Genomic DNA, 24,793 nt, shown 5'->3' on the forward strand with positions numbered 1-24,793 from the left:
TCTCCATCACAGTGGTGGAATCAGAGAGGGAGTTTCCTGGAGCACAGTGCAGGTTCCCTTCAAGGAAGAGCAAAGTCCGCCCCAGTGCTAGAAGCTTTCTCGGGAGGCCTGAGGGCCTTCCCACCTTGGATCTCTCTCTCCAGGGCCACCGGACAACCGGTTACCTTTCAGGTGCCAGGCTTTAATGGGCGCGGGGGAACCATTTCCCAGCAGCGGCCCAGGAATCACACCTGCCTCACCTCTGGCCTTAATATGCCTCAGAGGGACTGAGGGCCAAAGGTCACCCCAGGGACCAGCAAGAGACCTAGGGGATAAAGACAGGATGTAGGGTGGAGGCTGCGGGCTTCTCTCCGCCCCTGGCAGCCTCTCACCCACCTGCTTGCTAGTTTGACTTCGGTCCTGCCCATTGTCCCTGTTACACCCACCCACCCTGACCTCTAGAAAAATGAAACCTCCTTTGCATGCCAGGAAGCAGGGGAGTTCCCTGAAGTATGACTGCAAACCTGAAAGCAGCCCCAAACTAGTCTTCCATCACCACCTGGAAGGTAAGAGTTGGAAGAGAAACAGACAGCAACTTTTTTTTTTTTTTTTTGAGACGGAGTCTCACTCTGTCACCAGGCTAGAGTGTGGTGGTGAGATCTCAGCTCACTGCAACCTCTGACTTCCTGGGTTCAAGCGATTCTCCTGCCTCAGCCTCCTGAGTTGCTGGGGTTATAGGCACACACCACCATGCCCAGATAATTTTTGTATTTTTAGTAGAGACGGGATTTCACCATGTTGACCAGGATGGTCTCCATCTCCTAACCTCATGATCTGCCTGCCTTGGTCTCCCAAAGTGCTGGGATTACAGGTGTGAGCCCTGGCGCCTTGGCCAGAAAGCAACTTTTAACCCCCAAGAGGCTGGCCAGGCATGCTGGCCAGAGGGTTGCAACCCCACTGGGCAGATGAGGAAACCGAGGCTTATACTAGGTAAATGACAAGCTGAAAGCCCCACAGGAACTTGGGGTCAGAGCCAAGACTCCTATAAGTCCAGGAATCTCAAACTTAAGTGCCTATGGGAGCCAGGCGCATATAAAGAACATGTCTTTGGACACCAAGACATTTTGTATTGAATATTAAACATGCTCAAGTAGTCTTCACTTCTAGAAGAAACGTTCCCTCTCTGCCATTCTTCTTGAAACACTCCACCTTCTTGATCTACACAGTTTTCTCACTTTTTTTTTTTTTTTTCAAAGAGACCGGGTCTTGTCACCCAGGCTGGTCTCGAACTCTGGGGCTCTAAAGATCCGCCCTCTTCGGCCTACCAAAGTGCTGGGATTACAGACATGAGTCATCATGCCCAGCTAATTTTTTATCTTTTTGTAGAGACGGGGGTCTCACTGTGTTGTCCAGGCTGGTCTTGAACTCTTGTCCTCAAGTGATCGATCCTCCCGCATCAGCTTCTCAAAGTGCTGGGATTACAGGTGTGGGCCACTGCACTCAACACTGTTTTCTCACTTTTGATAGTCACAGGTACAAGAAATATTTGTCTACTCCAAGAAGATGTACGCGCGTTTGTGAAGATAAACAGCAACAGAGCCTGACACCTTAGCATGGGTGTGGTAGAGGTGGTGAGGATTCTGGTCCATTGCAGACCGCATGCTCTGCCTGCGGGGCTGGCCAGAGCTGGGGAGCTATATCTGAATGTGAACTTTTCAGGTTTTCAGTGTTGCCTCAAGTGTTTTGAAATGACTCGGCAGCCCCAGCACAACCACACCTGACCTGCAGGCCCCAACGTGCAGCCTCTACATTAGCCCTGAATGCCGGGGCGAATCCCCCACAGCTTAGAAGAGGGATGGAGGATGCAGAACTTCAAGGGCAACACTTCCGGCTGGGTGTGTGGTGGCTCATACCTGTAATTCCAGCACTTTGGGAGGCTGAGGCGGGAGGATCATTTGAGGCCAGGAGTTTGAGACCAGCCTGGGCAACATAGTGAGAGCCCATCTCTATCAAAAAAAAAAAAAAAAATTAACAGATACATAAGAAATAAAATAAACCTTTTTTTTTTTTTTTTTTTTTTTAAGAAGGAGGGAATCCTTCAGACCAAGTAACCATCTTACAGAGCTTGGATGTTCATTACTTGTCCATAACAAGAGATAACTCAGTTAGGGGCTTAGCAGGAGGAGTACAGAGAGCTTTCTGGATGACTCAGGTTGTGACTGCTGGAACATACTAACTTTGGATGTTTTTTTCTTTTAGAAAAGGGACAGTATTCCGGCCGGGCGCGGTGGCTCACGCCTGTAATCCCAGCACTTTGGGAGGCCGAGGCGGGCGGATCACGAAGTCAGGAGATCGAGACCATCCTGGCTAACACGGTGAAACCCCGTCTTTACTAAAAATACAAAAAATTAGCCAGGCATGGTGGCGGGCGCCTGTAGTCCCAGCTACCCGGGAGGCTGAGGCAGGAGAATGGCGTGAACCCGGGAGGCGGAGCTTGCAGTGAGCCGAGATTGCGCCACTGAACTCCAGCCTGGGCGACAGAGCAAGACTCCGTCTCAAAAAAAAAAAAAAGAAGAATGGCCGGGCGCGGTGGCTCAAGCCTGTAATCCCAGCACTTTGGGAGGCTGAGACGGGCGGATCACGAGGTCAGGAGATCGAGACCATCCTGGCTGACACGGTGAAACCCCGTCTCTACTAAAAAATACGAAAACTTAGCCGGGCGAGGTGGCGGGCACCTGTAGTCCCAGCTACTCGGGAAGCTGAGGCAGGAGAATGTCGTAAACCCGGGAGGTGGAGCTTGCAGTGAGCTGAGATCTGGCCACTGCACTCCAGCCTGGGCGACAGAGCGAGACTCCGTCTCAAAAAAAAAAAAAAAAAAAAAAAAAGAAGAAGAAGAAGAAGAAGAAAACGGACAGTATCCCAAGGATGGTTCATTACAGCCCTGCCCCAAAGTAGAGAGGATGGATTTGTCTGTGTGTCTGATGGTGCATTGGAGACTGGGCTCTTGGATGCCATGCTCCCGGTAACCCCACCAGGAACTGGGATTCTATGGTGTGTGGCACCTTTGCTCAAATAAGGACTAGAACCCGGACAGAGGCTTGATTAATTTCTGTTAATGTCTCACTTTCTAATCTTAATTTTGGTCTTTTGCAAGTAGAAGATAGTCTATAGTCTCCTGGGCATAAAAAGGTAAGAAAGTGGCTATAAATGTAAGAATCCATCCATCCGTCTGTTCGTCCATCCATCAGTCTGTTTGTCCATCCATCCGTCTGTCCATCCATCCATCCGTCCATCCATGCGTCCATCCATCCATCCATCGATCCAGCCATTCATCCATCCATGGAGCAGATATTTAATGAGCAGCTATTTTGTGCCGGGAAGGCAATGAAATCAATTGGCAGGTCATCACTGAGAAATAACAACAGAAAAGCAGTGATTTTGTGTGTGCATGCGCATTTTAAACTACTTAGTGATGATATAGCTGAATGAAACCACCCTGTAGAAGAACAGCAAATATTTTCATTCACTCACGTGTTAGTGTGTCATTGAAAAGAATTCTGGAGCAATGTACACTGTTTTAACACTGAAACTCTTTAAGAACGGCATCTCTGGGGAATCGTCAGTTTCTATGTTGCATATGTTTGTAGTATTCTGATTTATTATAACAAACAAACCTTACTTTCATAGCCAGAGAAAAACCAATGAAGTTAAATACTAGCAATTGTAATGGGAAGAGAAGTTGACAATAGCAAGTACTGGAGCAAGGGTGGAGAGGCAGGAGCTCTCACACTCCCTGGCTGGAAGCAGAGATTGGTGCAGTTTGAGGAAGTCACTGACCACATCTAGTTAAGGTGCACAGGCACACGCCCTTTGACATGGCACTCCTACATCTAGGAATGTGCCCTAAAGGAATCCAAGTAAGTGGCACCAATGTGAACAAGATGCCAACTGCAACACTGTGATGGTGAAAAAAATCAGAAACCTACTTGTAGACCAAGGTGGCAGGGAGCATATCTATTGTGGAACATTCACACGGGAAAATTCTACCACCATTTCAAAAGAATAAACTCAACCCTGCAGGGATCAACATAGGTAAATCTTGAAAATAACACTGAGGCCAGGCACGGTGGCTCACGCCTGTAATCCCAGCATTTTGGGAGGCTGAGGCGGGCAGATCACCTGAGGTAAATAGTTCGAGACCAGCCTGGCCAACATAGCGAAACCCCGTCTCTACTAAAACTACAAAAATTAGCTGGGCATAGTGGTGGGCGCCTGTAATTCCAGTTACTCAGGAGGCTGAGGCAGGAGAATCACTTGAACCTGGCGGGTGGAGGTTGCAATGAGCTGAGCTTGTACCACTGCACTCCAGCCTAGGCAACAGGGCGAGACTCCATGTCAAAAAAAAAAAAAAAAAAAAAAAAAAAAAAAACAAAGAAAGAAAGAAAAGAAAAGAACATTGAAAGAAAATAACAAGTCATATTGTGATATGTAAAGTTTGATTCCATTTAAGTATTTTCTTTTTCTTCTTTTTTTGTTTTGTCACTATTTCTCATTTTTCCTTCCACCAAATGTAGGTAAATTTTTAAACACCCAAAGCAGTGTTTGCTGTAAGTCTATTTATTGCTTCTGGATCCAAAAATAAATGGTAAAAGTCTAAAAATATGCGTGGGCATCATATACATCCACGTTGGCGGGCTGTTTCAGTTGAGGAGGAACATGAGGGGACTTTCAGCTATGTCTATAATATTGTATTTCTTTTTTTTTAGTTTTTCTTTTGACAAACTGCTGGGCATACTCAAATGCTGCATTTCTTCTTTAAAACATGATATGAAGTCAAGTAGGCAAATTTGGGTAATGGATCCACAGCTATTCATTTGTATTATTCTTTGTACTTTAAAATTTTTGCCAACCTGGTGGCTGTGAAATGATCTCATTGTTTTATTTTGCATTTCACCGATGACTTGCGGATTGAGTCACTTTCACATTGATTGTGTATTGCCAGTTCCCATTTTTTGTAATAGCATGAACAATGGAAGGTGAAATAAGGAATTTCTCTAGAGGGTGGTGAAAAGCACAGGTGGAGGCCCCCTGCAGGCAGGTGGGCATTGGGGTGTGCAGCCAGGGCAGGTCTCACTGAGGTAGAGACCCCATGCTTGGGTAAGGCCAGCACAGAGGCAGCGGCGAAGCCTTCCAGGTGGTGAGTTTGCCCAGGGACGAATGTCAAGCGGGTGGCAGTGGCCGGAATGAATCTGCGGCTCCTCCACCTTAAGCTGGAGCACAGAGGAGCTGCCTGGGAGGGATGAGCTTGGTGCGTGGGGGTGATGGGAGCTGGCACCCAAGTTTCTAGAGGGAAGGAGGGGTCAGCAGAGCGAAGTGCGGCAGAGGTTCCTTGGGAGAGGAAGGCAGATGCATACTGTGAGATTTGTCCCACAGAAGTCTTAGGTGGCCTTGTTGAGGGCACTGTGTGGTGTGGGGACACCAACTGGAGACAGTCGAAGAGGGAGTGACAGTGACACTTTCAAAGGGGCTGCCCAGGAAGAGAAGTGGCGGCTGAGCGCAGTGTCTCACACCCATAATCCCAACACTTTGGAAGGCTGAGGCGGGCAGATCACTTGAGGTCAGGAGTTCGAGACCAGCCTGACCAACATGATGAAACTCTGTCTCTACTAAAAACACAAAAATTAGCTGGACGCGGTGGTGTGTGCTTATAGACCCAGCTACGTGGGGAAGAATGGCTTGTACCTGGGAGGTGGAGGTTGGAGTGAGCTGAGATCGTGCCACTGCACTCCAGCCTGGGTGACAGAGTGAGACTCCATCTCAAAAAAGGAAAAAAAAAAAAGAAAAAAAAGAAAGAAAAAAAAGGAAGACAAGTTGGGAGATGGGGGTGGAAGCCTGGAGAAGACAAAGGGGCGGGCCCAAGGGGAGAGGCTAAGGAGGCTAAGGGTTCGCTTGCACAAGCTCCCAGGCATTCTTGGAGTCCTCACTGCTCTGGGCTGGGCTGCACGAGGCACACAGGTCAGCTGGTAAGTCCCCACCTCAGTGCCCTCTCCACCAGGGCTGTCTGTAGGGCTAGAACACATCCTCAGTGCTAAACTCAGCCAGGCACAGTGGCTCACACCTGTGGCCACAGCACTTTGGAAGGCCAAGGCAGGAGGACCACTTAAGGCCAGGAGTTCAAGGCCAGCCTGGGCAACATAGTGAGATTCCCCCATCTCTACAAAAAAAAAAAACACTTTAAACTAGTCGGGCATGGTGGTGTGCACCTGTAGTCCCAGCTACTCAGGAAGCTGAAGCAGGAGGATCTCTTGGGTCCAGGAGGTCGAGGCTGTAGTGAGCTATGGTTGTGCCACAGCACTCCAGCCTGATGACAGAGCAAGACCCTGTCTCTTAAGAAAGAAGAAGCTCGGCCAGGCATGGTGGCTCACGCTTGTAATACCAGCACTTTGGGAGGCTGAGGTGGGCAGATCACCTAAGGTCAGGAGTTCGAGAGCAGCCTGGCCAACATGGCAAAACCTCGTCTCTATTAAAAATACAAAAATTAGCCAGGTGTGGTGGTGTGCACCTGTAATCCCAGCTAGTTGGGAGGCTGAGGCAGGAGAATCGCTTGAACCCATGAGGCAGAGGTTGCAGTAAGTTAGATCATGCCGCTGCTCTCCAACCTGGGAGACAGAGCGAGACTTTGTCTCAAAAAAAAAAAAGAAAAGAAAAGAAGAGAGAATGCTCAATCCTTCACAGAACAGCCTAGCTCAGTGACAGTGAACCCAGTGGTGGCAAAAAGAGGGATCAGCTGTCATTCGCTGTTTCTTTTTAATGTGCCAAACGCTGTGCTCAACATATCTATGCATGACCTCATTTCATCTCCCCTCTTTTCCATGGGGGAAGCACTGCGTCATCATCCTCAGGTCACAGCTGGGAAACACGAAGCTTGGAGAAGTGAAGCACAGGGCCCGAGACCACTCTGGGAAGTGGCAGAGCCGGGTTCCCATGTGAGGTGACTGCCTCCAGAACCCAGTGAAGAAATGACATCAGTGTGGGCCAGGGATGCACTCCTGCAGGAGGTGGGGTCCAGCCACTGTAGGCACAGGCCTGGGCAGGGGCACAGGGGCAGAATCATGGGGCCTGGGGAGATATGCAGGCAGCGCCATTTAGAAATGATGGTGATGCAGCTGATTTTACGAATGTCCTCATTGGCTGCCTGCTTGTCCCTCACACACTACACACTCATTTTCATTTTCTTTTTTGATTTTTTGTTTGTTTCAACATAGGGTCTTGTTCTGTTGCACAGGCTGGAGTACAGTGGTGTGATCATATCTCACTGCAGCCTCAACCCCCTGGGCTCAAGCGATACTTCCGTCCTCGGCCTCCCAAATAGCTGGGACTACAGGTGCACACCACCACGCCCGACTTGCACAGTCATTTTCTTACGGCACAAAGACACGTAACTCTGCACTTGTTCATCAACCTCTTCCTCCAAACCGGCTCTGAGCGAGTCACTCCTGTCTTACAAACACCGGCTTCCTGCTGTGGGGGAGACCACACCCATCTTAATTGATGGCAAAAGCCCCTTGTGATGTGGTTTTGTCAGCTCTTCACCTTCCTCTACCCTATTTGTGAGGGCTTTTTGTGACTGTTGAAGAGCATTCCACAGCCCCACCTCCCGAGCTTCAGTCCTGCTGCTGCTCTGCTCCTAGAGTGCCGCCGTTTCATTTCATACCAGTGCCCTCCGGGGACTTCAGGGCTTCACAGGTCTCCTAGGCTCCCTTGAGCTCATGTCTCCAGGACTGGCAGTGTACACTCAGCAGGGGCTCCACGGAGGGGCACCTCACACACCAACCCCAGGAAAGCCAGCATTCGACTTGAACCACACTGCACAATCAGATGCCACACAATTTTTGGAATTGGCATTCATCAGGAAAATGATTTAAAAGGTGAGGGATGCTGTTTATTGAATAAAGGATAGCATTACCCTCCCATGTGAGGCTCCCAGGAAAGAGTACCTGGTAAGCCTGTGCAATTGAGTACATTAGAGTCTTCTAAAGTTAAATTTGGAATTGGGACGAGGTAGGAAAAAAATCTATGCTCATTGGATACAGAATGCAATTGTCTGTCGGTGCAGGAACTGAAGTATCTGCAGCAAATTATATTTAAGACTCTATTGTCGCAGGCGGATTAGCTAATGCTTGATTTTAAGTATAGGCTTCTAATGCTATTACTCCTGGTTAACTCTGCCTGGCAGGTAACCTTGTGGAACAAATGACTGCATTGCTTGAATAACATATTTGATCAAACAGGACAATTCTTTCAAAAATTGAGTTCTCTGTGGCAATTTGAGGCCTGTAATCAGCAAATTAGATGATTACAGCAGGGATAAAAATAGTCTTCTAACAATGTCCAAGGTAGAAATGTGATTTGAATTTCAAAATGTGGAACATGTGGTAGGAAAATGCACGGTTGGGTAAATATGAGTAGACATTATCAGATTTGATTTCTCTTTCTAGCCCTGCTCGGAGCTAGAGCCTCATTTTGCCCGAATAAACTGCAATCTCGTTTGTGTCTGAGTTAGAGGATGGACACGTATCGGGTGCCATGCTCCGAATCTTAAAGGGCTCCATGGCTCTACCTGCCTTAGAAACTAAAAGTCAGTGTGAACCTCAGCATCATGTATTTATCCACATGGTACCAAATAACCATCATGAAAGAGTAAGCTGTCTGTGTTCCACACAGGGAAGATGGCATTGGAAAACCCTCGACTCTCACCACCTGAGGACCAGGGTTTTTGTTTTGTTTTTTTTGTTTTGTCGTTGTTGTTGTTAGGCACAGCGGGCAGAGAAATGACAGCAACTCTGGCGGACTCTAGCAAGTGAATTCTTTTTTGGGAGACAGGGTCTCACTCCCACGCTTAGGCTGGAGTGCAGTGGTACAATCATGGCTCACTGCAGCCTCCACCTCCCAGGCTCAGGTGATTCTCCCATCTCGGCCTCCTGGGTAGCTGGTACAGGCATGCGCCACCACAACCAGCTAATTTTTTTTTTTTTTTTTTTTTTGAGACAGAGTCTCGCTCTGCCGCCCAGGCTGGAGTGCAGTGGCGTGATCTTGGCTCACTGCAAGCTCCGCCTCCCGGGTTCATGCCATTCTCCTGCCTCAGCCTCCCGAGTAGCTGGGACTACAGGCGCCCGCCACCTCGCCCAGCTAGTTTTTTTGTATTTTTTAGTAGAGACGGGGTTTCACCGTGTCAGCCAGGATGGTCTCGATCTCCTGACCTCGTGATCTGCCCGTCTCGGCCTCCCAAAGTGCTGGGATTACAGGCTTGAGCCACCGCGCCCGGCCAACCAGCTAATTTTTAAATTTTTTGTAGAGATGGGGTTTTGCCATATTGCCCAGGCTGGTCTTGAACCCCTGGGCTCAGGTGGTCTGTCCACTTTGGCCTCCCAAAGTGCTGGGATTAGAGGCGTGAGCCACTGTGCCTGGCCGCAAGTGAATTCTGTGAGCTGAGGCGGGATATGAAGATATGGTCCACCACAATCCAGTGTCTCCAGGGTTGGTGAATCACTCGCTCTTTCTCCATCTCTAACCCGAGAGTTACATCAAGGGGCCACATCACCTCCATTCTCTGGTCCTTCTTGCTAACGCATCTCCTCAGGACATCTGTTCACCCAAGTTGACTGAGCTGCCATTTTCACCCCAGTGTCTCTTGTGGCCTCCTCTGGCTTTAGCTGAATAGCAGAACATAAGTGACTTGGTCAAGGGGTATTTGCAGCCAATGAGAGAGAGGCCAAAGCATGGGTTGCTAGCAAGTGAAAAAAGCTCCTCTTACAGGGGAACTTTGATTTCCACTTACTAGCAGCTTTTAGGGTTCTTGAGTATAGACATGATTGATTAATATGGATGTCATTTACCCATTCGGGACTTAGCCTTTATTAGCACCAATGATTAAGAGCTGCCTGTGACAACACTGCCACTTAAAAAGCTTTGACTTCCAGAAATGCAGCATTCCAACAAGTTACATATAAGGCATTCTTATTTCAGCATATTCTAGCACTCTCTGTAATACAGTGGCTTGCTAAATGACCTGTGAATTAATGTTTACCTCAAATATGCTTTTTTCTTTTTTTCCTTTTTTTTTTTTTTTTTTGAGATGGAGACTTACTCTGTCATGCAGGCTAGAGTGCAGTGGCATGATCTTGGCTCACCACACCCTCTGCCTACCGGGTTCAAGCGATTCTCCTGCCTCAGCCTCCTGAGTAGCTGGGACTTCAGGCGCCCACCACCACATCTAATTTTTTGTACTTTTAGTAGAAATGAGGTTTCACCGTGTTGGTCAGGCTGGTCTTGATCTCCTGACTTCAAGTGATCTGCCTGCCTCGAACCTCCCTAAGTGCTGGGATTACAGGCGTGAGCCATTGTGCCCAGCCTCAAATGTACTTTCAAATTTGCTGTTACCTCAATGTGTCAAGCTCTCAATGGAAATAGAAATGTTTTTAGTGCCATCTTTTTGCTTAGAAAATGCCAAATGTAGGCCGGGCACACTGGCTCACGCCTGTAATCCCAGCACTTTGGGAGGCTGAGGCAGGAGGATCATCCGAGGAGTTCAGGACCAGCCTGGCCAACACAGTGAAACCCCGTCTCTACTAAAAATACAAAAAAAATTAGCTGGGCCTGGTGGCAGGTGCCTGTAATCCCAGCTTCTCAGGAGGCTGAGGCAGAATTGCTTGAACCCGGGAGGCGAAGGTTGCAGTAAGTCAAGATCACACCACTGCACTCCAGCCTGGGTGACAGAGTGAGACTCTGTCTTAAAAAAAAAAAAAAAGCCAAATGTAAGTTAACCACTTTTAGGATTTTGCCAAGTCACTTACAAATGAATGCCATTAAAAATTCACTGCTTTTTTTTTTTTTTTGACAGGGTCTCACTCTTATCGCCCAGGCTGGAGTACAGTGGCACGATGTCAGCTCACTGCAACCTCCGCCTCCCAGGTACAAGCGATTCTTTTGCCTCAGCCTCCCAAGTTGCTGGGACTACAGGAGCACACCACCACAAAACCAGCTAATTTTTGTATTTTTAGTAGAGACAGGGTTTCACCATGTTGGCAAGGCTTGTCTCAAGCTCCTGGCTTCAAGTGATCTGCCTGCCTCAGCCTCCCAAAGTGCTGGGATTACAGGTGTCAGCCACCACGTCCAGCCAAAAACTCACTGCTTTTTTTTTTTTTTTTTTGAGATGGAGTTTTGCTCTTGTGGCCCAGGCTGGAGTGCAGTGGTACAATCTTGGCTCACTGCAACCTCCGCCTCCCGGGTTGAAGTGATTCACCTGCCTCAGCCTCCCGAGTAGCTGGGATTATAAACATGTGCCACTATGCCCAGCACATTTTGTACTTTTAGTAGAGACGGGGTTTCTCCATGTTGGTCAGGCTGGTCTTGAACTCCCGACCTCAGGTGATCTGCCTGTCTTGGGTCCCAAAGTGCTGGGATTACAGGTGTGAACCACCACGCCCAGCCTTAATTTTTGTAATTTTACTAGAGATGGGGTTTCACCATGTTGGGCAGGCTGGTCTCGAACTCCTGATCTCAAGTGATCTGCCCAATTCAGCCTCCCAAAGTGTTGGGGTTACAGGAGTGAGGCACCGCGCCCAGCCGCATTTTCTTCTTTTCCTTTTTTTTTTTAAATTTTTTTTTGAGATGGAGTCTTGCTGTTGCCCAAGCTGGAGTACAGTGGTGCAATCTCGGCTCACTGCAAGCTCTGCCTCCCGGATTCATGCCATTCTCCTGCCTCAGCCTCCCAAGTAGCTGGGACTACAGGTGCCCACCACCATGCCCAGCTAATTTTTGTATTTTTAATAGAGATGGGGTTTCACCATTTTAGCCAGGATGGTCTCGATATCCTGACCTCAGGTAGTCCTCCCACCTCAGCCTCCCAAAGTGCTGGGATTACAGGCGTGAGCCACCGTGCTCGGCCGCATTTTCTTCTTAAAAGCAGTTTTAGGCTACTATGTTAAAAGTTCTCCAAAGAAAAATTCACTTATTCTTTAGGTTAAGATTTGGGTAAGGACAAAAAAAAAAAAAAAAAAAAAAGCATTAAATCAGGCTAATTACAGATTCCTTATGGCCTTTAACCAGTCCTAAGAAGGAAGTTATACCTAGGAATCCTCTTCGGTGTGGACATGACCTCACCACTACTGCCATCGATGGCCAATGAACCTGATGTGAGCAGCCACCAGTGCAGGGCGTGGTGAGAGAAATACCAGGTGGACTCCTTGCTTCCAGCTCAGGGGGCACCAGGAGGCAGACAGGCTGCACCTGAAGCCCAGTTCTAAAGTTTTCTTTCCATCAAATACATTGAAAAATGTATTTAACCGAAAGAGTTAAGCCTCAGGGCTGGGTGAGGTGGCTCACACCTGTAATCCCAGCACTTTGGAAAGCTGAGACGGGCGGATCACCTGAGGTCAGGAGTTTGAGACCAGCCTGGCCAACATGGCGAAACCCCATCTCCATTAAAAATACAGAAATTAGCTGGGTGTGGTGGCACATGCCTGTGGTCCCAGCTACTTAGGAGGCTGAGGCAGGAGAATCACTTAAACCCGGGAAGCAGAGGCTGCAGTGAGCCAAGACTGTGCCGCTGCACTCCAGCCTGGGTGACACAGCAAGACCCTGTCCCTGTCTTAGAAAAAAAAAAAAAAAAAACTTGAGCCTCAAGAAGTATGAAGTCAAAAAAGATAACTTGACATAGTCATAATTAAGGCTTCTACCTTACGTTACCAGACACAGCTCATAAAACCAGCTGTCTCAAAGACAGTATTATCTTTATTAAAAAACGGATAGATATAGCAGCACTTACAAAACAGAGTTCATTCAAAGGCATTGTACACTGTCAACTGATAATGTGGAGACAGCAACCCCCTGCTTAGCTGGTTGTGGGCTCTGCACAACATTTGCCTGCAACCACCTGCTCCACTTGGTACAATGCAGCCCAGAACACCCGCGGGGAGAGCCACGCCACTGTGGCCCTCCACAGCTTCAAGCCTTTGTTGTTGTGTGAGTCCCTCAGGTCAAGTAGCACCTTCCATAGCAGCATTGGGAGCACGCACTGGTGTCTGGAGGTGGCTGGTGTACTTGACCCACTTATTTAAAAAAAATCTATAAGCATTCAATAAAAAACACTTTGCCCTGTTTGATGCCATCCACAGAAATACTTCTGTTGTGGAAGAAACACTCTTCCATTTTAGATATCTGTAAAAGCAAACGCACGCCTCCGCTGCAACAGACAGAAGAGAACGTGGAGCAGGCGCTTCCGTGTGACTGTCTTTGGTGGAGAAGGATGGGGTGGTCACGCCATTTCTGGCTCGCTGCTCTGCTTCTTACTGCTCTGTGGAGGGGTGAGGAGCCCACTGGGGAGAGGAGAAGCCCTATTTTGTTCAGACAACATGGCTTTCTTTGCTCGGGCTTTGTCCTGTCAGTAAGAATAAAAGGGACAAAATGTTAAAGTACAACATATCCTTGGGCTTCAACTACCATAGGCTTTTTCTTTTTCTTTTTTAATTTTTTTTTCCCCCCCAAGATGGAGTCTCGCTTTGCCACCCAGACTGGAGTATAGTAACGGGATCTCGGCTCACTGCAACTTCCACTTCCCGGGTTCGAGCAATTCTCTGCCTCAGCCTCCCGAGTAGAGTAGCTGAGATTATAGGCACCCACCACCATGCCCGGCTAATTTTTGTATTTTTCATAGAGATGAGGTTTTGCCATTTTGGCCAGGCTGGTCTCGAACTCCTGACCTTGGGCAATCTGCCCGCCTCAGCCTCCCAAAGTGCTGGGACTACAGGCATGTGCCACCATGCCTAGCTAGTTTTTAAATTTTTTAGGGACAGGGTCTCCCTATGTTGCCCAGGCTAGTCTCGAACTTCTGTGTTCAAGCAGTCCTTTTGCCTTGGCCTCCAAAAGCCACTGTGTCTGGCCACTATGTCTTTTTCTATGGAGGTGAGTAAAGGAAAAAAAAATATCAAAGAACACTTTAGAACTCTGTGGTCTATATGATAGTGAGATACAGCATCAATTTGCCAGGATTTTTCTTGTTCAAGGAATTAAAATTGGAATTTCTCAAGGATATTTGGAGCCTGCCTGAAGAAAAGTGAACAGGTTATTTAGGCAGTTTTTTTTTTTTTTCTTTTGAGACATAGTTTTGCTCTGTTGCCCAGGCTGGAGCTGGAGTGCAGTGGTGTGATCTCAACGCACTGCAACCTCCGCCTCCTGGGTTCAAATGATTCTCCTGCCTCAGCCTCTCGAGTAGCTGGGACTACAGGTGCCCACCACCATACCTGGCTAATTTCTGAATTTTTGGTAGAGACAGGGTTTCACCATGTTGGCCAGGCTGGTCTTGAACTCCTGGCCTCAAGAGATCGGTCCACCTTGGCCTCCCAAAGTGCTGGGTTGACAGGCCTGAACCACTGCGGCTGGCCTATTTAGGCAGTTTTAAGAATTTGGGCAAGAAGGACTGAAAGAAAGAGCAGCACTGACCAGCAATTCCAAGCTGTCTCTGTGGGTCTGTATGTTGTGTGCATCTTCATCAGCAACGCCCCTGAAGTGCTTCAGTTTTGAGCTCCCCGTCTCCCTTATAACCATGGCAAATGGAACCATCCACTTGACACAGTTCTCTATGTCGCACCACTGATACCCTGCAGTGAAGACATCGTGGGCTTAACCTGAGGCTGACAACTGAGTGTAAGCTTAGTACACCTTGTTTGTGCGCGCATTGGAAAGCCTACTTACCTGAAACCTTTTGCGTCAATTCAGATGAAGAGAAATGATACAAGGCTGAAGCAGCAAGTATACCATAAGGAAATTCGAGGCAGTCAACATCCAGGACACAGAGATCCAACAGCTATGGAGAAGAAAAGAATGCTGAGATGGACGCCACCACACGCCTCTTCTAGAGTTCCTCACTCCAGCTGCAGGGAAGGTGGCCCCACGGACGTGATGGAGCCACTTACCTCTGCAATCTGTATAAAGATTTGCTGGGGATACTGCGGCAGTAGCACTTCATGTAAGTCATTTAGATATGCAACCTGCATGTATACATTCAGCCAGGACACAATAGTCAGGGGACTTAAACGCCACTTAAGGGCCTAAAGGAAAACAGAGAGAAAAGAGACCGATGATTGAGAAAAGAAGTTCAAAATGCAGCCATGTTCCACGCCACAATGTGTCCAGCTGGAGAACACGTCCCAGAGGCACTCACACTTCAGGTGGAAAAGATCTGACATATGCATTTTAAAAATGGCTGGAAAATTCACCGGAACCCACCTTCATAATCATTAATTCCATGGTGAGAATTTCATCTCCTGAACAAGCTCCATCTGTCACATACGCAAACTGGTGCAACTTTGGAGGATAGATTTCCTGAAAGGAAATAAAAGATGGCACTAGCACCCAAGCCAGTCTCTAACAGTCTCAATTTATAATGCATCCAAAATGACTTCTCAGCACCCTGGCATGGAAAGAGAGAAGACGCACTGATGGGATTAACACAGAAGCCACTCTAATGGTTCAACATGTGTTCCTTGTAAAAAAAAAAAAAAAAACTCCTCCCATCCACCCTTAAATAAATGGATGGAACTTTGACTCACTGTGGGTACTTTTGAAATATCCCCTTTTCAGTACCTTTAACACGTTTGAAAGTTGGGCCCATACACCCTTTGATAATCATACACAAATTTTTAATCTTTTCTTTTTTTCTTTTTAGACAGAATTTCCCTCTGGTGCCCAGGCTGGAGTACAGTGATGGATCTCGACTCACTGCAATCTCTGCCTCCTGGGCTCCAGCGATTCTCTTGCCTTAGCCTCCCGAATAGCTGGGATTACAGGCGCACGCCCCCACGCCTGGCTAATTTTTGTATTTTTAGTACAAACGGTGTTTCACCATGTCTCAAACTACTGGCTTCAAGTGACCTAGCTGCCTTGGCCTCCCAAAGTGCTTGGGATCATAGGCATGAGCCACCACCCCGGGTCCAAAATTATAATCTTAGTTCAAAGATCAATTTTTTTTTCTTTGCTCAATGTAACTACACGAACCTAGGTCTTCCATACCCTCACTACTTTTCTCTTCCCGGTCACTTTCCAGCCTCTTTTCTTTTTGGCATGTGTCTTAACTTTTAGGGTAGCAAATTAGAAAAATTTAGGATGAGTGCATAGACAAAACACCAACCTCTTCTCCCAGTCTCAGTGGAGCTCAAGAAATAACACACATTACAGAACGAATACTTGAAAATGATTTACCTCAAGTTTGGCTGCAATAAATAAAGATGAAATCCCAATAAGCTGTAAAAGAGTTTTCACAACATTTTCTTGTGTCGCCATATACCGGTCAAAGAAATCCTGTGCCAAGTAAAAGGTCTCCCTATGAAGTTTATAGACTTCACACACCTGAAAACACATTAAGTAAGTTTTAGAACGGTTACTTGAGGAAGGGGAAAAAAAAAAAAAAAAACCTTATAATGACTCTGGTGAAGGACAATATAGGACAATATTAAATGCAAAGTTCCTGAACTCAACAATTGATGTTTTTTTGTTAGTTTGTTTTTTGTTTTGAGACAGCGTCTTATTCTGTCGCCCAGGCTGGAGTGCAGTGTTGTGATCTTGGTTCACTGCAACCTCCGCCTCCCAGGCTCAAGCGATTCTCTTGCTTCAGCCTCCCGAGTAGGTGGAATTATAGGCACCCGCCACCATGCCCAGATAATTTTTGTATTTTTAGTAGAAATGGTGTTTCACCATGTTGGCCAGGCTGGTCTTGAACTCCTGGCCTCAAGGGATCCGCCTGCTTCAGTCTCCCAAAGTGATGGGATTAAGGGATGAGCCACTGTGCCCAGCCTAACAACTGACAGGTTTTAAATGAGGGGCCCTCTGGCCTGTCCCACCCTCACCTGCCTAGGATGTGAATCATCCCCCTGCCCGCACATCCCCGTGGAGCAGGCCACCTGCCTGTTAGTCACTCAGTAGCACACAGGTTATCAGATGGACTGTCACAGCACAGCAGTGCTGGTGTTCAAGCAAGCAGCCCTTATTTTACTGAACAATGGCCCCACAGGGCAAGAGTACTGAGGCTGGCTATTTGGAAACGCCAAAGAGAAGCTGTGAAGTGCTTTCTTTAAGTGAAAATGTGAAAGTAGAGGATTAAAAACATAGCCTAGCTAGAGCTCAGTACTATCTGTGGCTTCAGGCATCTCCTGCAGGTCTTGGGATGTACCCCTGAGGATGAGGGGTACTTTTGTAGTTACATATTCAATTTCTACATGTTTTCATGAAACGGGTCTGCCTGAGATGTCCGTCTTTTCAGAAGAAAAGCCCACTTCTCATCCATTCAAGTCTTACAAGGTTGTCTAGGAAGTTTCCCTTAATCAGAAACTATAAGCTACTGCAGTTCATCCCAGTAAGAGAAATACTACCAATAAAATCTCTCTTATGTTTAACCATTATCTATCAAATTTTGTTATACTTGTTCTTTTGATTAACTGTTAAAGAGAAACAAAATAGTGTGGATCAAGAAAAGATTTGAGTTGGGTGCTGTAGCGCACACCCGTAATCCCACCATTTTGGGAGGCCAAGGCAGGCGGACCCCTTGATCCCAGGAGTTGGAGACCAGCTGGGGCAACACAGTGAGACACCATCTCAACAAAAAATAAAAAATTGGCAGGGTGTAGTAGCTCATGCCTGTAGTCCCAACGACTGGGGAGGCTGAAGCGGGAGGACTGCTTGAGCCCGGGAATTGGAGCCTGTAGTGAGCCGTGACTGCACCACTACACTCCAGCTTAGGTGACAGAGCAACTCTGTCTCAAAATACAGAAGCCACTCCAATGGTCCAAATATCTTTAAAAATGTGGTAAAAAAAAAAAAAAATCGAGACAGAGTCTCATGGTCACCCAGGCTGGAGTGCAGTGGCACTATCATGGCTCACTGCAGGCTCCAACTCCCAGGCTCAAACAATCCTCCCATTTCAGCCTCCATAGTAGTTGTGACTACAAGTGTGAGCCACTATACCCTGACAATTTTTTATGTTTTGTTGAAATGGGGTCTTGAGGGCCAGGTGCAGTGGCTCACACCTGTAATCCCAGCACTTTGGGAGGCCAAGGCAGGCGGATCACCTGAGGTCAGGAGTTCAAGACCAGCCTGACCAACATGGAGAAACCCCGTCTCTACTAAAAATACAAAATTAGCCAGGCATGGTGGCGTATGCCTGTAATCCCAGCTACTCAGGAGCCTGAGGCAAGAGAATCGCTTGAAACCGGGAGGCAGAGGTTGCAGTGAGCCGAGATCGCACCATTGCACTCCAGCCTGGGCAACAAGAGCGAAACTCTGTCTCAAAAAAAAAAAAAGAAAAGACATGGGGTCTTGCTATGTTGCCCAGGTTAGTCTCCAACTCCTGGGCTCAAGGGATCCTTCTGCCTTGGCCTCCCAAAGTGCTGGGATTAGAGACATGACCCACCGTGCCCAGCCAGGATTTGAACAGTATATTTTATTAGAATAAATGGGAATGGTGGCAAAAGGGAATGGATTCCAAAAAGTTAAAAAGGAACAATGTCAGACCTGTTTAAGATAAACTTGTTCACATGTGTTTATAATTTATGACAGTAGCTATCAAAGAGGTGATATATGCATTCCAGTGGGTACATTTAAAAGCAGTTTAGCCAGGCACGATGGCTCACGCCTGTAATCCCAGCACTCTGGGAGGCCAAGGCGGGTGGATCACAAGGTCAGGAGTTCAAGACCAGCCTGGCCAACATGGTGAAACCCTGCCTCTTCTAAAACTACAAAAATTAGCCGGGTGTGGTGGCGTGTGCCAGTAATCCCAGCTACTCAGGAGGCTGAGGCCAGGAGAATCACTTGAACCCCTGAGGCAGAGGTTGCAGTGAGCCGAGATTTTGCCACTGCACACCAGCCTGGGTGACAAAGACTCCATCTCAAAAAAAAGAAAAGAAAAAAAAAAAAAAGATTTCAGAAATTCTTGCTAAGAATACAAGCAAAACAGAAAGACCACCTCAGTAAATATACCATATAGCTTCAGAGATGGAGAACGTGTCAAGGGAATCAACCACACAGAGATCCTAATACACAAAAATGCTGGAAATGCTCAGTGCTTTCATGAAGCCAACAGGAAGACTCAAGCTCACCTCCATTAACCAATCCAGAAGAATTGCTCGCATTTTTGGCTGCAGAAGAGGGTGTTGCTCAAGAAAGTGCTGATCCCTTAAGTATGTCTTTTCCTTGTTTAACATGATTTTCCAGACTTCCTCTCTATTTGCCCAGCTACAACAAAACACACAACAAAAATGAGGCCCACACAGGGGTGAGAATGCGTCCATCCTATGAGGGATAAAGGGGAGTATGGAATAAGAGACCTGGAAGCCACGTGGTAGAGTCGGCACTGACCTCAGTACAGGCAGCGGGGAGCCTCTGGATGGTGCAATAATCCGAGGCTTGCACGTTGAGTTTGGGTAAACCCGCTCATCATCTTCTTTGTCAGGTGTGGGGATCAGGGAGCAGGGGTCTGCACAGCCTGTATTATTGTCCCAAGGCTGTAAATGAAAAATACACAGGAGAGGTGAGATAAGATGCAAACAGCTCCTACATTACCCAAAAACACTGCAAAGTCACTTGCAACTCAGTAAGATACTGGGCATGACCTCTGAAAGTGCTTCCAAAAAGACACATTATGGTATTTTTTGTCACAACTCAAAGATTTGTTTTTTAGTGAGTACAACGCATCTACTAAAATTTCACAAAAGGAAAACAGAATTGTCAATAAAAATATTTACATAAGCACTTCACATTCATTAGTATAAAAGATCAAAAGTGTAAATTGGCTGCCATATATATTAAAGTCCCCTCAGTTTAAAACAAAAACCCACCAAATGTGACATTTTTTTTTGTTGCGCAACTAGCCAAATATGTTAAACAATAAAGGACTTTCTCTTTTCCTTAACTCGAAACAAACAGAATGAATATCCACCTAGTTAAAACCAAATCAAGTGATGGTCACAGGTCATACTATGAAGTCTACAGGAAGCTAGCCTAGATACTCCTTAAGACCTCTGAATCTCCTGAGTCTTGCAGGCTAATTCAAATACCCAATAAAATAAGGAACTATTATAAACCAAAGCACTATGCTTTTCTTTTAAAGGTTTCAGATATGTATTCAGTTTTCAGTATCTGAAACTAAAGTTCATTTAGAATATTTTCTTTTTTAAAGCTATTCCTACTCTAAGATGTCTGTTTGATTTTTAAAGTTATAAAATGGTAACTCTGCTGAAGATATTAGGCAGGAAACAATCCCACTAGCATGGAAGCTGTATGAAAGTCTGAGACTTGGCTTTTTTTTTTTTTTTTGAGACAGGGTCTCCCTCTGTTGCCCAGGCTGGAGTGCAGTGGTGCGATCTCAGCTCACTGCAACCTCTGCCTCCTGGGGTCAAGCCATCCTCCTGCCTCAGCCTCCTAAGCAGCTAGGACTTCAGGCATGCACAAGCACGCCCAGCTAATTTTTGTATTTTTTGGTAGAGATGGGGTTTCGCCATGTTGTCCAGGCTGGTCTCGAACTCCTAGACTCAAGCCATCCTCCTGCCTTGTCTTCCAAAAGTGCTGAGATTACAGGCCTGAACCACCGCACCTGGCTTTTTTTTTTTTTTTTTTTTAAAAAGCAGAGACCACTGCCAGCCAGCCTGGCGGTGGTCTCTGCTTTAAAAAATTGGACAACTGGGGTCACTATAATGAACGTGGAAACTTGGGCTCTAAGTGCTACCTCAAAGACACAGCACAGAGTGGCGACCACAGCACATTGGTCGCCTTCAGAGGAAGCCCAAACACTTTCAGTTGGAAGAGCAAAGCCAGATAAAGCTCTTCCCCACCCAATGTACAAAGAATTGGGCATGCAAATTATCCATGACAGCTCCTGCCAACAGCTGTGCGAGCAAGGCTGCTTCCTTTCAGTTCTAGTACCATGTGCGGGTGGCATTTCCTTGACTCAAAAAGGGTCACATTACAACCGCTGTAAGTTGTTCTTCATTCAGGAAGAATGAATTCTAGTCTTGAAGGCATAATGCTGGGTGCCGCCCTCTAAGGCCAGCTGGCTGGCACATCTGAGAGCAGGCCTTTGGACATAGATGAGTCCAGCAGCAGTTCCCAAACAAACTAGGTGAACCATCAGCAGACAAACAGTTTCCAAAGTTGGCCTTTTAGGGACCAGTGGATGAGGTAGAATAATTAAGTCTATGTCCTTAACTTGAGTGTACACCAAGTTTCAAAGCAAGATCTGTCTGACTTTATTTAGGAAGGAATGAGATAACAGCAAGAGACCAACGGGATTCCTAACCACTCCATCTCCTCATACCACTTTTTTCCTTATGTAGGATTATTTTCTGAAAAGTAACAGTCCAGGATTCCACTTCAATAGAAAGACTGAGTCTCGTGCAAAAAAATTAAACAACAAAATGGACGTGTTAAGTAGGTCTTAGATAAAAGGGTATTCTTTTCATTAAGAACAGGCTAAGATGAAAATTAAAAAACTTCCATGTGGTCTTGATGAAGCAGTTACACAAGAGTTTAGCACAATGGCTCCAAGTAGCTCAAAACTGTCATACTGGGGTGAGCTATAATAACTCCAGAGAAAAGTTCTGTATGTCAACAGGGAAAAAGGTTCTGTGGCACCCCCAAGTTCTAGTTTCATGAATCTCCACAAAGAAATAACAAAGATACTGCTCCATACATAGACAGCTAATGTTTAAGCTATCTACTCTACAAAATGTACAGAAATCTGTTGTCTTTAATCTCTGGATAACCACGAAAATGCCTTCTAGTGGGAAATGGTACAGCTATTCTGGCAGCACAGCTATCCACACTGTGGCCAGGGGACAGAGCCACAATCCGTCCCAGGCACCCTCGTCACTACTCAGGCTATCCTTGAGAACAGACATGCTTCTAAAACTCCAAGAATGTAACAGGGACGGCCCTGCTTCATCTTCAGCTGGAAGTTGCTTTTTTATTCAAAACACAGCTGGGAAAATAAACAATCCTGATTTCACAAAGTCAGAATTCATTTTATAATACCTACAAAATCAACTTGCTTGATTTGAACGTACTTTTTTTTTAAGGGGAGAAAAAAAAAAAACAAAGAACTTGGGATATGCCATCTTATTTCCTTCTCTGAAATGATTTCTTTGAATGAAAAAGGAAATCGGCAACCCTTTCTTCAATAGTCAGTGGACCCTCTTCAGAAATGCTTATTTTGGGGGATCTTACAGTGACAACTGCTATTTAGAACACGGCCCATTGAGTGGAAACCCTTCACACTTCCAGAGGAACTACCCTGGCTGCTGCTCTGCACAGTGAGGTGCTCCTCTGCTAACCTAGCTGGGATCCCTGTACTCAGGTGGAACACTGTTTCTGTTCAGCGTTTATCTGTGATAGAGTCAGAAGGCCTGACCAGCTAGTTTAGAGATAGGCTGCTTCCCCGCACTGGAGCCATAACTACAGTCTCCAGCCATTTCTGAAAGTAAAGAGATAGTACAAGCTTTTCCTGCAAGAAACTTCTGATATTATAATGATCATCACACTGCATGCAGGAAATTTGGCAGGAACTCCATCAGGAGAGAAAAGAAAAGCAGTCAAAAAAATGTGTTGAGACACCACCTATCATTACACTGAATGTTCCACTGATACTCTTGCTGAGGTCAGGCTGAGCTGGGGATCAATGCAGGTAATTGCTGGAGGGGCTAGAAGAACTTCCAGGGCCAGAAAGAGAAGAATTTGAAACCTGACCTACAGAAGACGGAGGAGGTCCTTAAGCACCATGACAAGAAAAATAGGTGTAGATGGGGGGGAAGTTGTTGCTTATAAACACCCAGGAATCCTCCCCCAGTTCACCAGCTTTTACAGATAAGGCTGAGGGCCCAACTTTGCCCCTGGGTGGCACAGGACTCTGGGTTACTTTCTTCCTCTAACTGAGTCTCAGTTTCCTCCTGGGCAGAAGGGGAGGACTGAATAATGTGATGTCCATTCTGGTTCTTCCAGGCATCAGCACATATCTGTAATCTCAGACGGTGCCAGTCAGGAACACCAAACTTCCTGGAATCCCAGGACTGGCAGAGGCCAGTACCCACTGACAGGTACAGGGCCATATGGGCTGTGGCTGCATTTGAGAAGTTCACTCTCACCAGTGTCTCCAGCGAGACGAGAGCATGAAACCCCATGTGACCCACAGGGAGAAGGACCTCCACAGAGGCCCAACCCCGGGCGGACCTACCTGGCTCCCACACTGGTCCCTCGCCGTCCTGTCGATTTTGGCCATTTCTTCATCTGGATCCTGCAAAAACTAACATGAAGCCCACCCCCATGACCCCAAGGAAACACACCAAACAAGACAAAAACAGAGAGAGAGAAGAAGAGAAAGCTGATCAGGTTATGAGCACCGTTCCAGCCCAAGGGACCCCCCCACCCGCCGTAGGCAGAGTCAAGTAGGGTACCCAGGTGAGATGGGGGGGTGCTCCTCAACCTGTCTCTTTTGTACTCACAACGGCCACGTTTGCCTTCCTCTTCCTGGAGCGAGCCGAGAACTCTGCGCCGCCGTCCTCCTTCATGGTGTCCCGCTCCTTCGCATCCCTGTGGACCCGGGTGGCACCAGGCCGGGTGAGCACCCGCGGCCGCCCCTCCCCCACGCCACCCGTCCCGTCCCGTCCGGCCCCGCGGCGCAGGCACTCACCGCTCCCTGCGCTCCCTCGGCATGATGGGGCTGCTCCGGCCTGAGGCCTGCGGGGCGGCGCGGGGTGAGGCGGCAGCGGGGTCAGGCCGCGGGCCCAGCACCCCTCCCCCCCTCGCGCGCGGGCGGCCGGGCGGGCCAGGAAGATGGCCGATGGCGGGGTGGCCTGTCACCCGCGACCCGCGCCCCCGCCGACCCCCGACCAGGGGTCCCGCCGCCTCCGCCGCCCTCGCCGGTCCGTCGCCTCCCGGGGCCCAGGCTGCCTCAGTGTCCCCTCCGCCCCGCTCCGCCGCGCTCCCAGCACCCTCCCGGGGCGCCCCGCGCCGCCGCCCGGGGACCCGCGACCCGGCCGCACCCCGCCCCCACCCAGCTCCCAGGCGCGGTCCGGGCCTCAGGAGTCCCTGTCCGCAGCCCGCGGCGGGAGCCTCACCAGGGTCTTGTCCGCGGCAGGCGGCGCGCTCCAGTCCCGGCAGGCGGCGGCGGCGGGAGTCGGCGGGCAGAGCGCGCGGCGGTGGCGGGATCCGCGCCTGCCCCCTACACCGCGCTGGCGGCCGCGCCGGCTGCTCCTGCGCCCGGCTCAGAGCGGGACATTTAAAATCCCTGCGCGCGGAACCGGCCCCGGCCCGCCCTCGCGCCGCCCCGCCGCGACTCCCAGCCCCTCAGCGGCCGCGCGGGACCCGGAGCCCGTCCCGCCCAGTCCCTCGCCCCGCCCTCGGATCCGCCCATCCGCGGCCCCGGCCAGCGAGGCGCTGGGACCGGGATCAGGGGCGGGGCTGGCGGGCGGGGCGGGGCCAAGTGACAGGGCCTGCGCGCCGAGGGCCCGGCGCGGGGCGCGGGGCGCGGGACGCTGGGCGGGGCGGCGGGCGGGACGCGGGAGAAGTCTGGCGCGCGGCGGCGAGGGGCGGGCCGCGGGCGCCGGGGGCGGGGCCGAGCGGCGCTGGAGCGGCAAAAAGCCGCGTGGCTGGCGCGGGTGGAATGTAAACACGGCGGGCGGCGCGGGTTCGGGCCCCGGCAGGGTCGAGCCGGGGGGATGTGAGGGGGCCCTACACGAGGAGCGCCGCCCGCCTTTCCGCCGCGCGCGCTGTCCCGCCA

General features: G+C 48.6%; 1 protein-coding gene across 5 annotated transcripts; it reads right to left on the reverse strand.

The window, feature by feature from the left end:
* Window positions 1–12,751: 12,751 nt before the first annotated feature.
* On the reverse strand, window positions 12,752–24,356 carry CCNE1 (cyclin E1). Of its 5 annotated transcripts, none has more exons than XM_009194065.2 (12): window positions 24,132–24,356; window positions 23,705–23,751; window positions 23,517–23,604; window positions 23,249–23,308; window positions 19,384–19,529; window positions 19,125–19,260; window positions 16,237–16,383; window positions 15,265–15,360; window positions 14,952–15,086; window positions 14,731–14,842; window positions 14,479–14,636; window positions 12,752–13,417 (listed from the first exon to the last, which is right to left on the reverse strand). In XM_009194065.2, exons 2-12 carry the CDS (start codon window positions 23,725–23,727, stop codon window positions 13,295–13,297), a joined length of 1,224 nt encoding a protein of 407 aa, XP_009192329.1. In that variant the 5' UTR covers window positions 23,728–23,751; window positions 24,132–24,356; the 3' UTR covers window positions 12,752–13,294. The 5 variants fall into 5 exon arrangements, with proteins under 5 accessions (XP_009192329.1, XP_003915320.1, XP_021786646.1 ...); XM_003915271.4 differs by having other exon boundaries at window positions 23,249–23,317; window positions 24,132–24,263; XM_021930954.1 differs by lacking the exon at window positions 23,705–23,751.
* Between the last annotated feature and the right edge of the window lie 437 nt (window positions 24,357–24,793).

The sequence above is a fragment of the Papio anubis genome, chromosome 20 (assembly GCF_008728515.1).
Source record: "Papio anubis isolate 15944 chromosome 20, Panubis1.0, whole genome shotgun sequence".
NCBI lineage: Eukaryota > Metazoa > Chordata > Mammalia > Primates > Cercopithecidae > Papio > Papio anubis.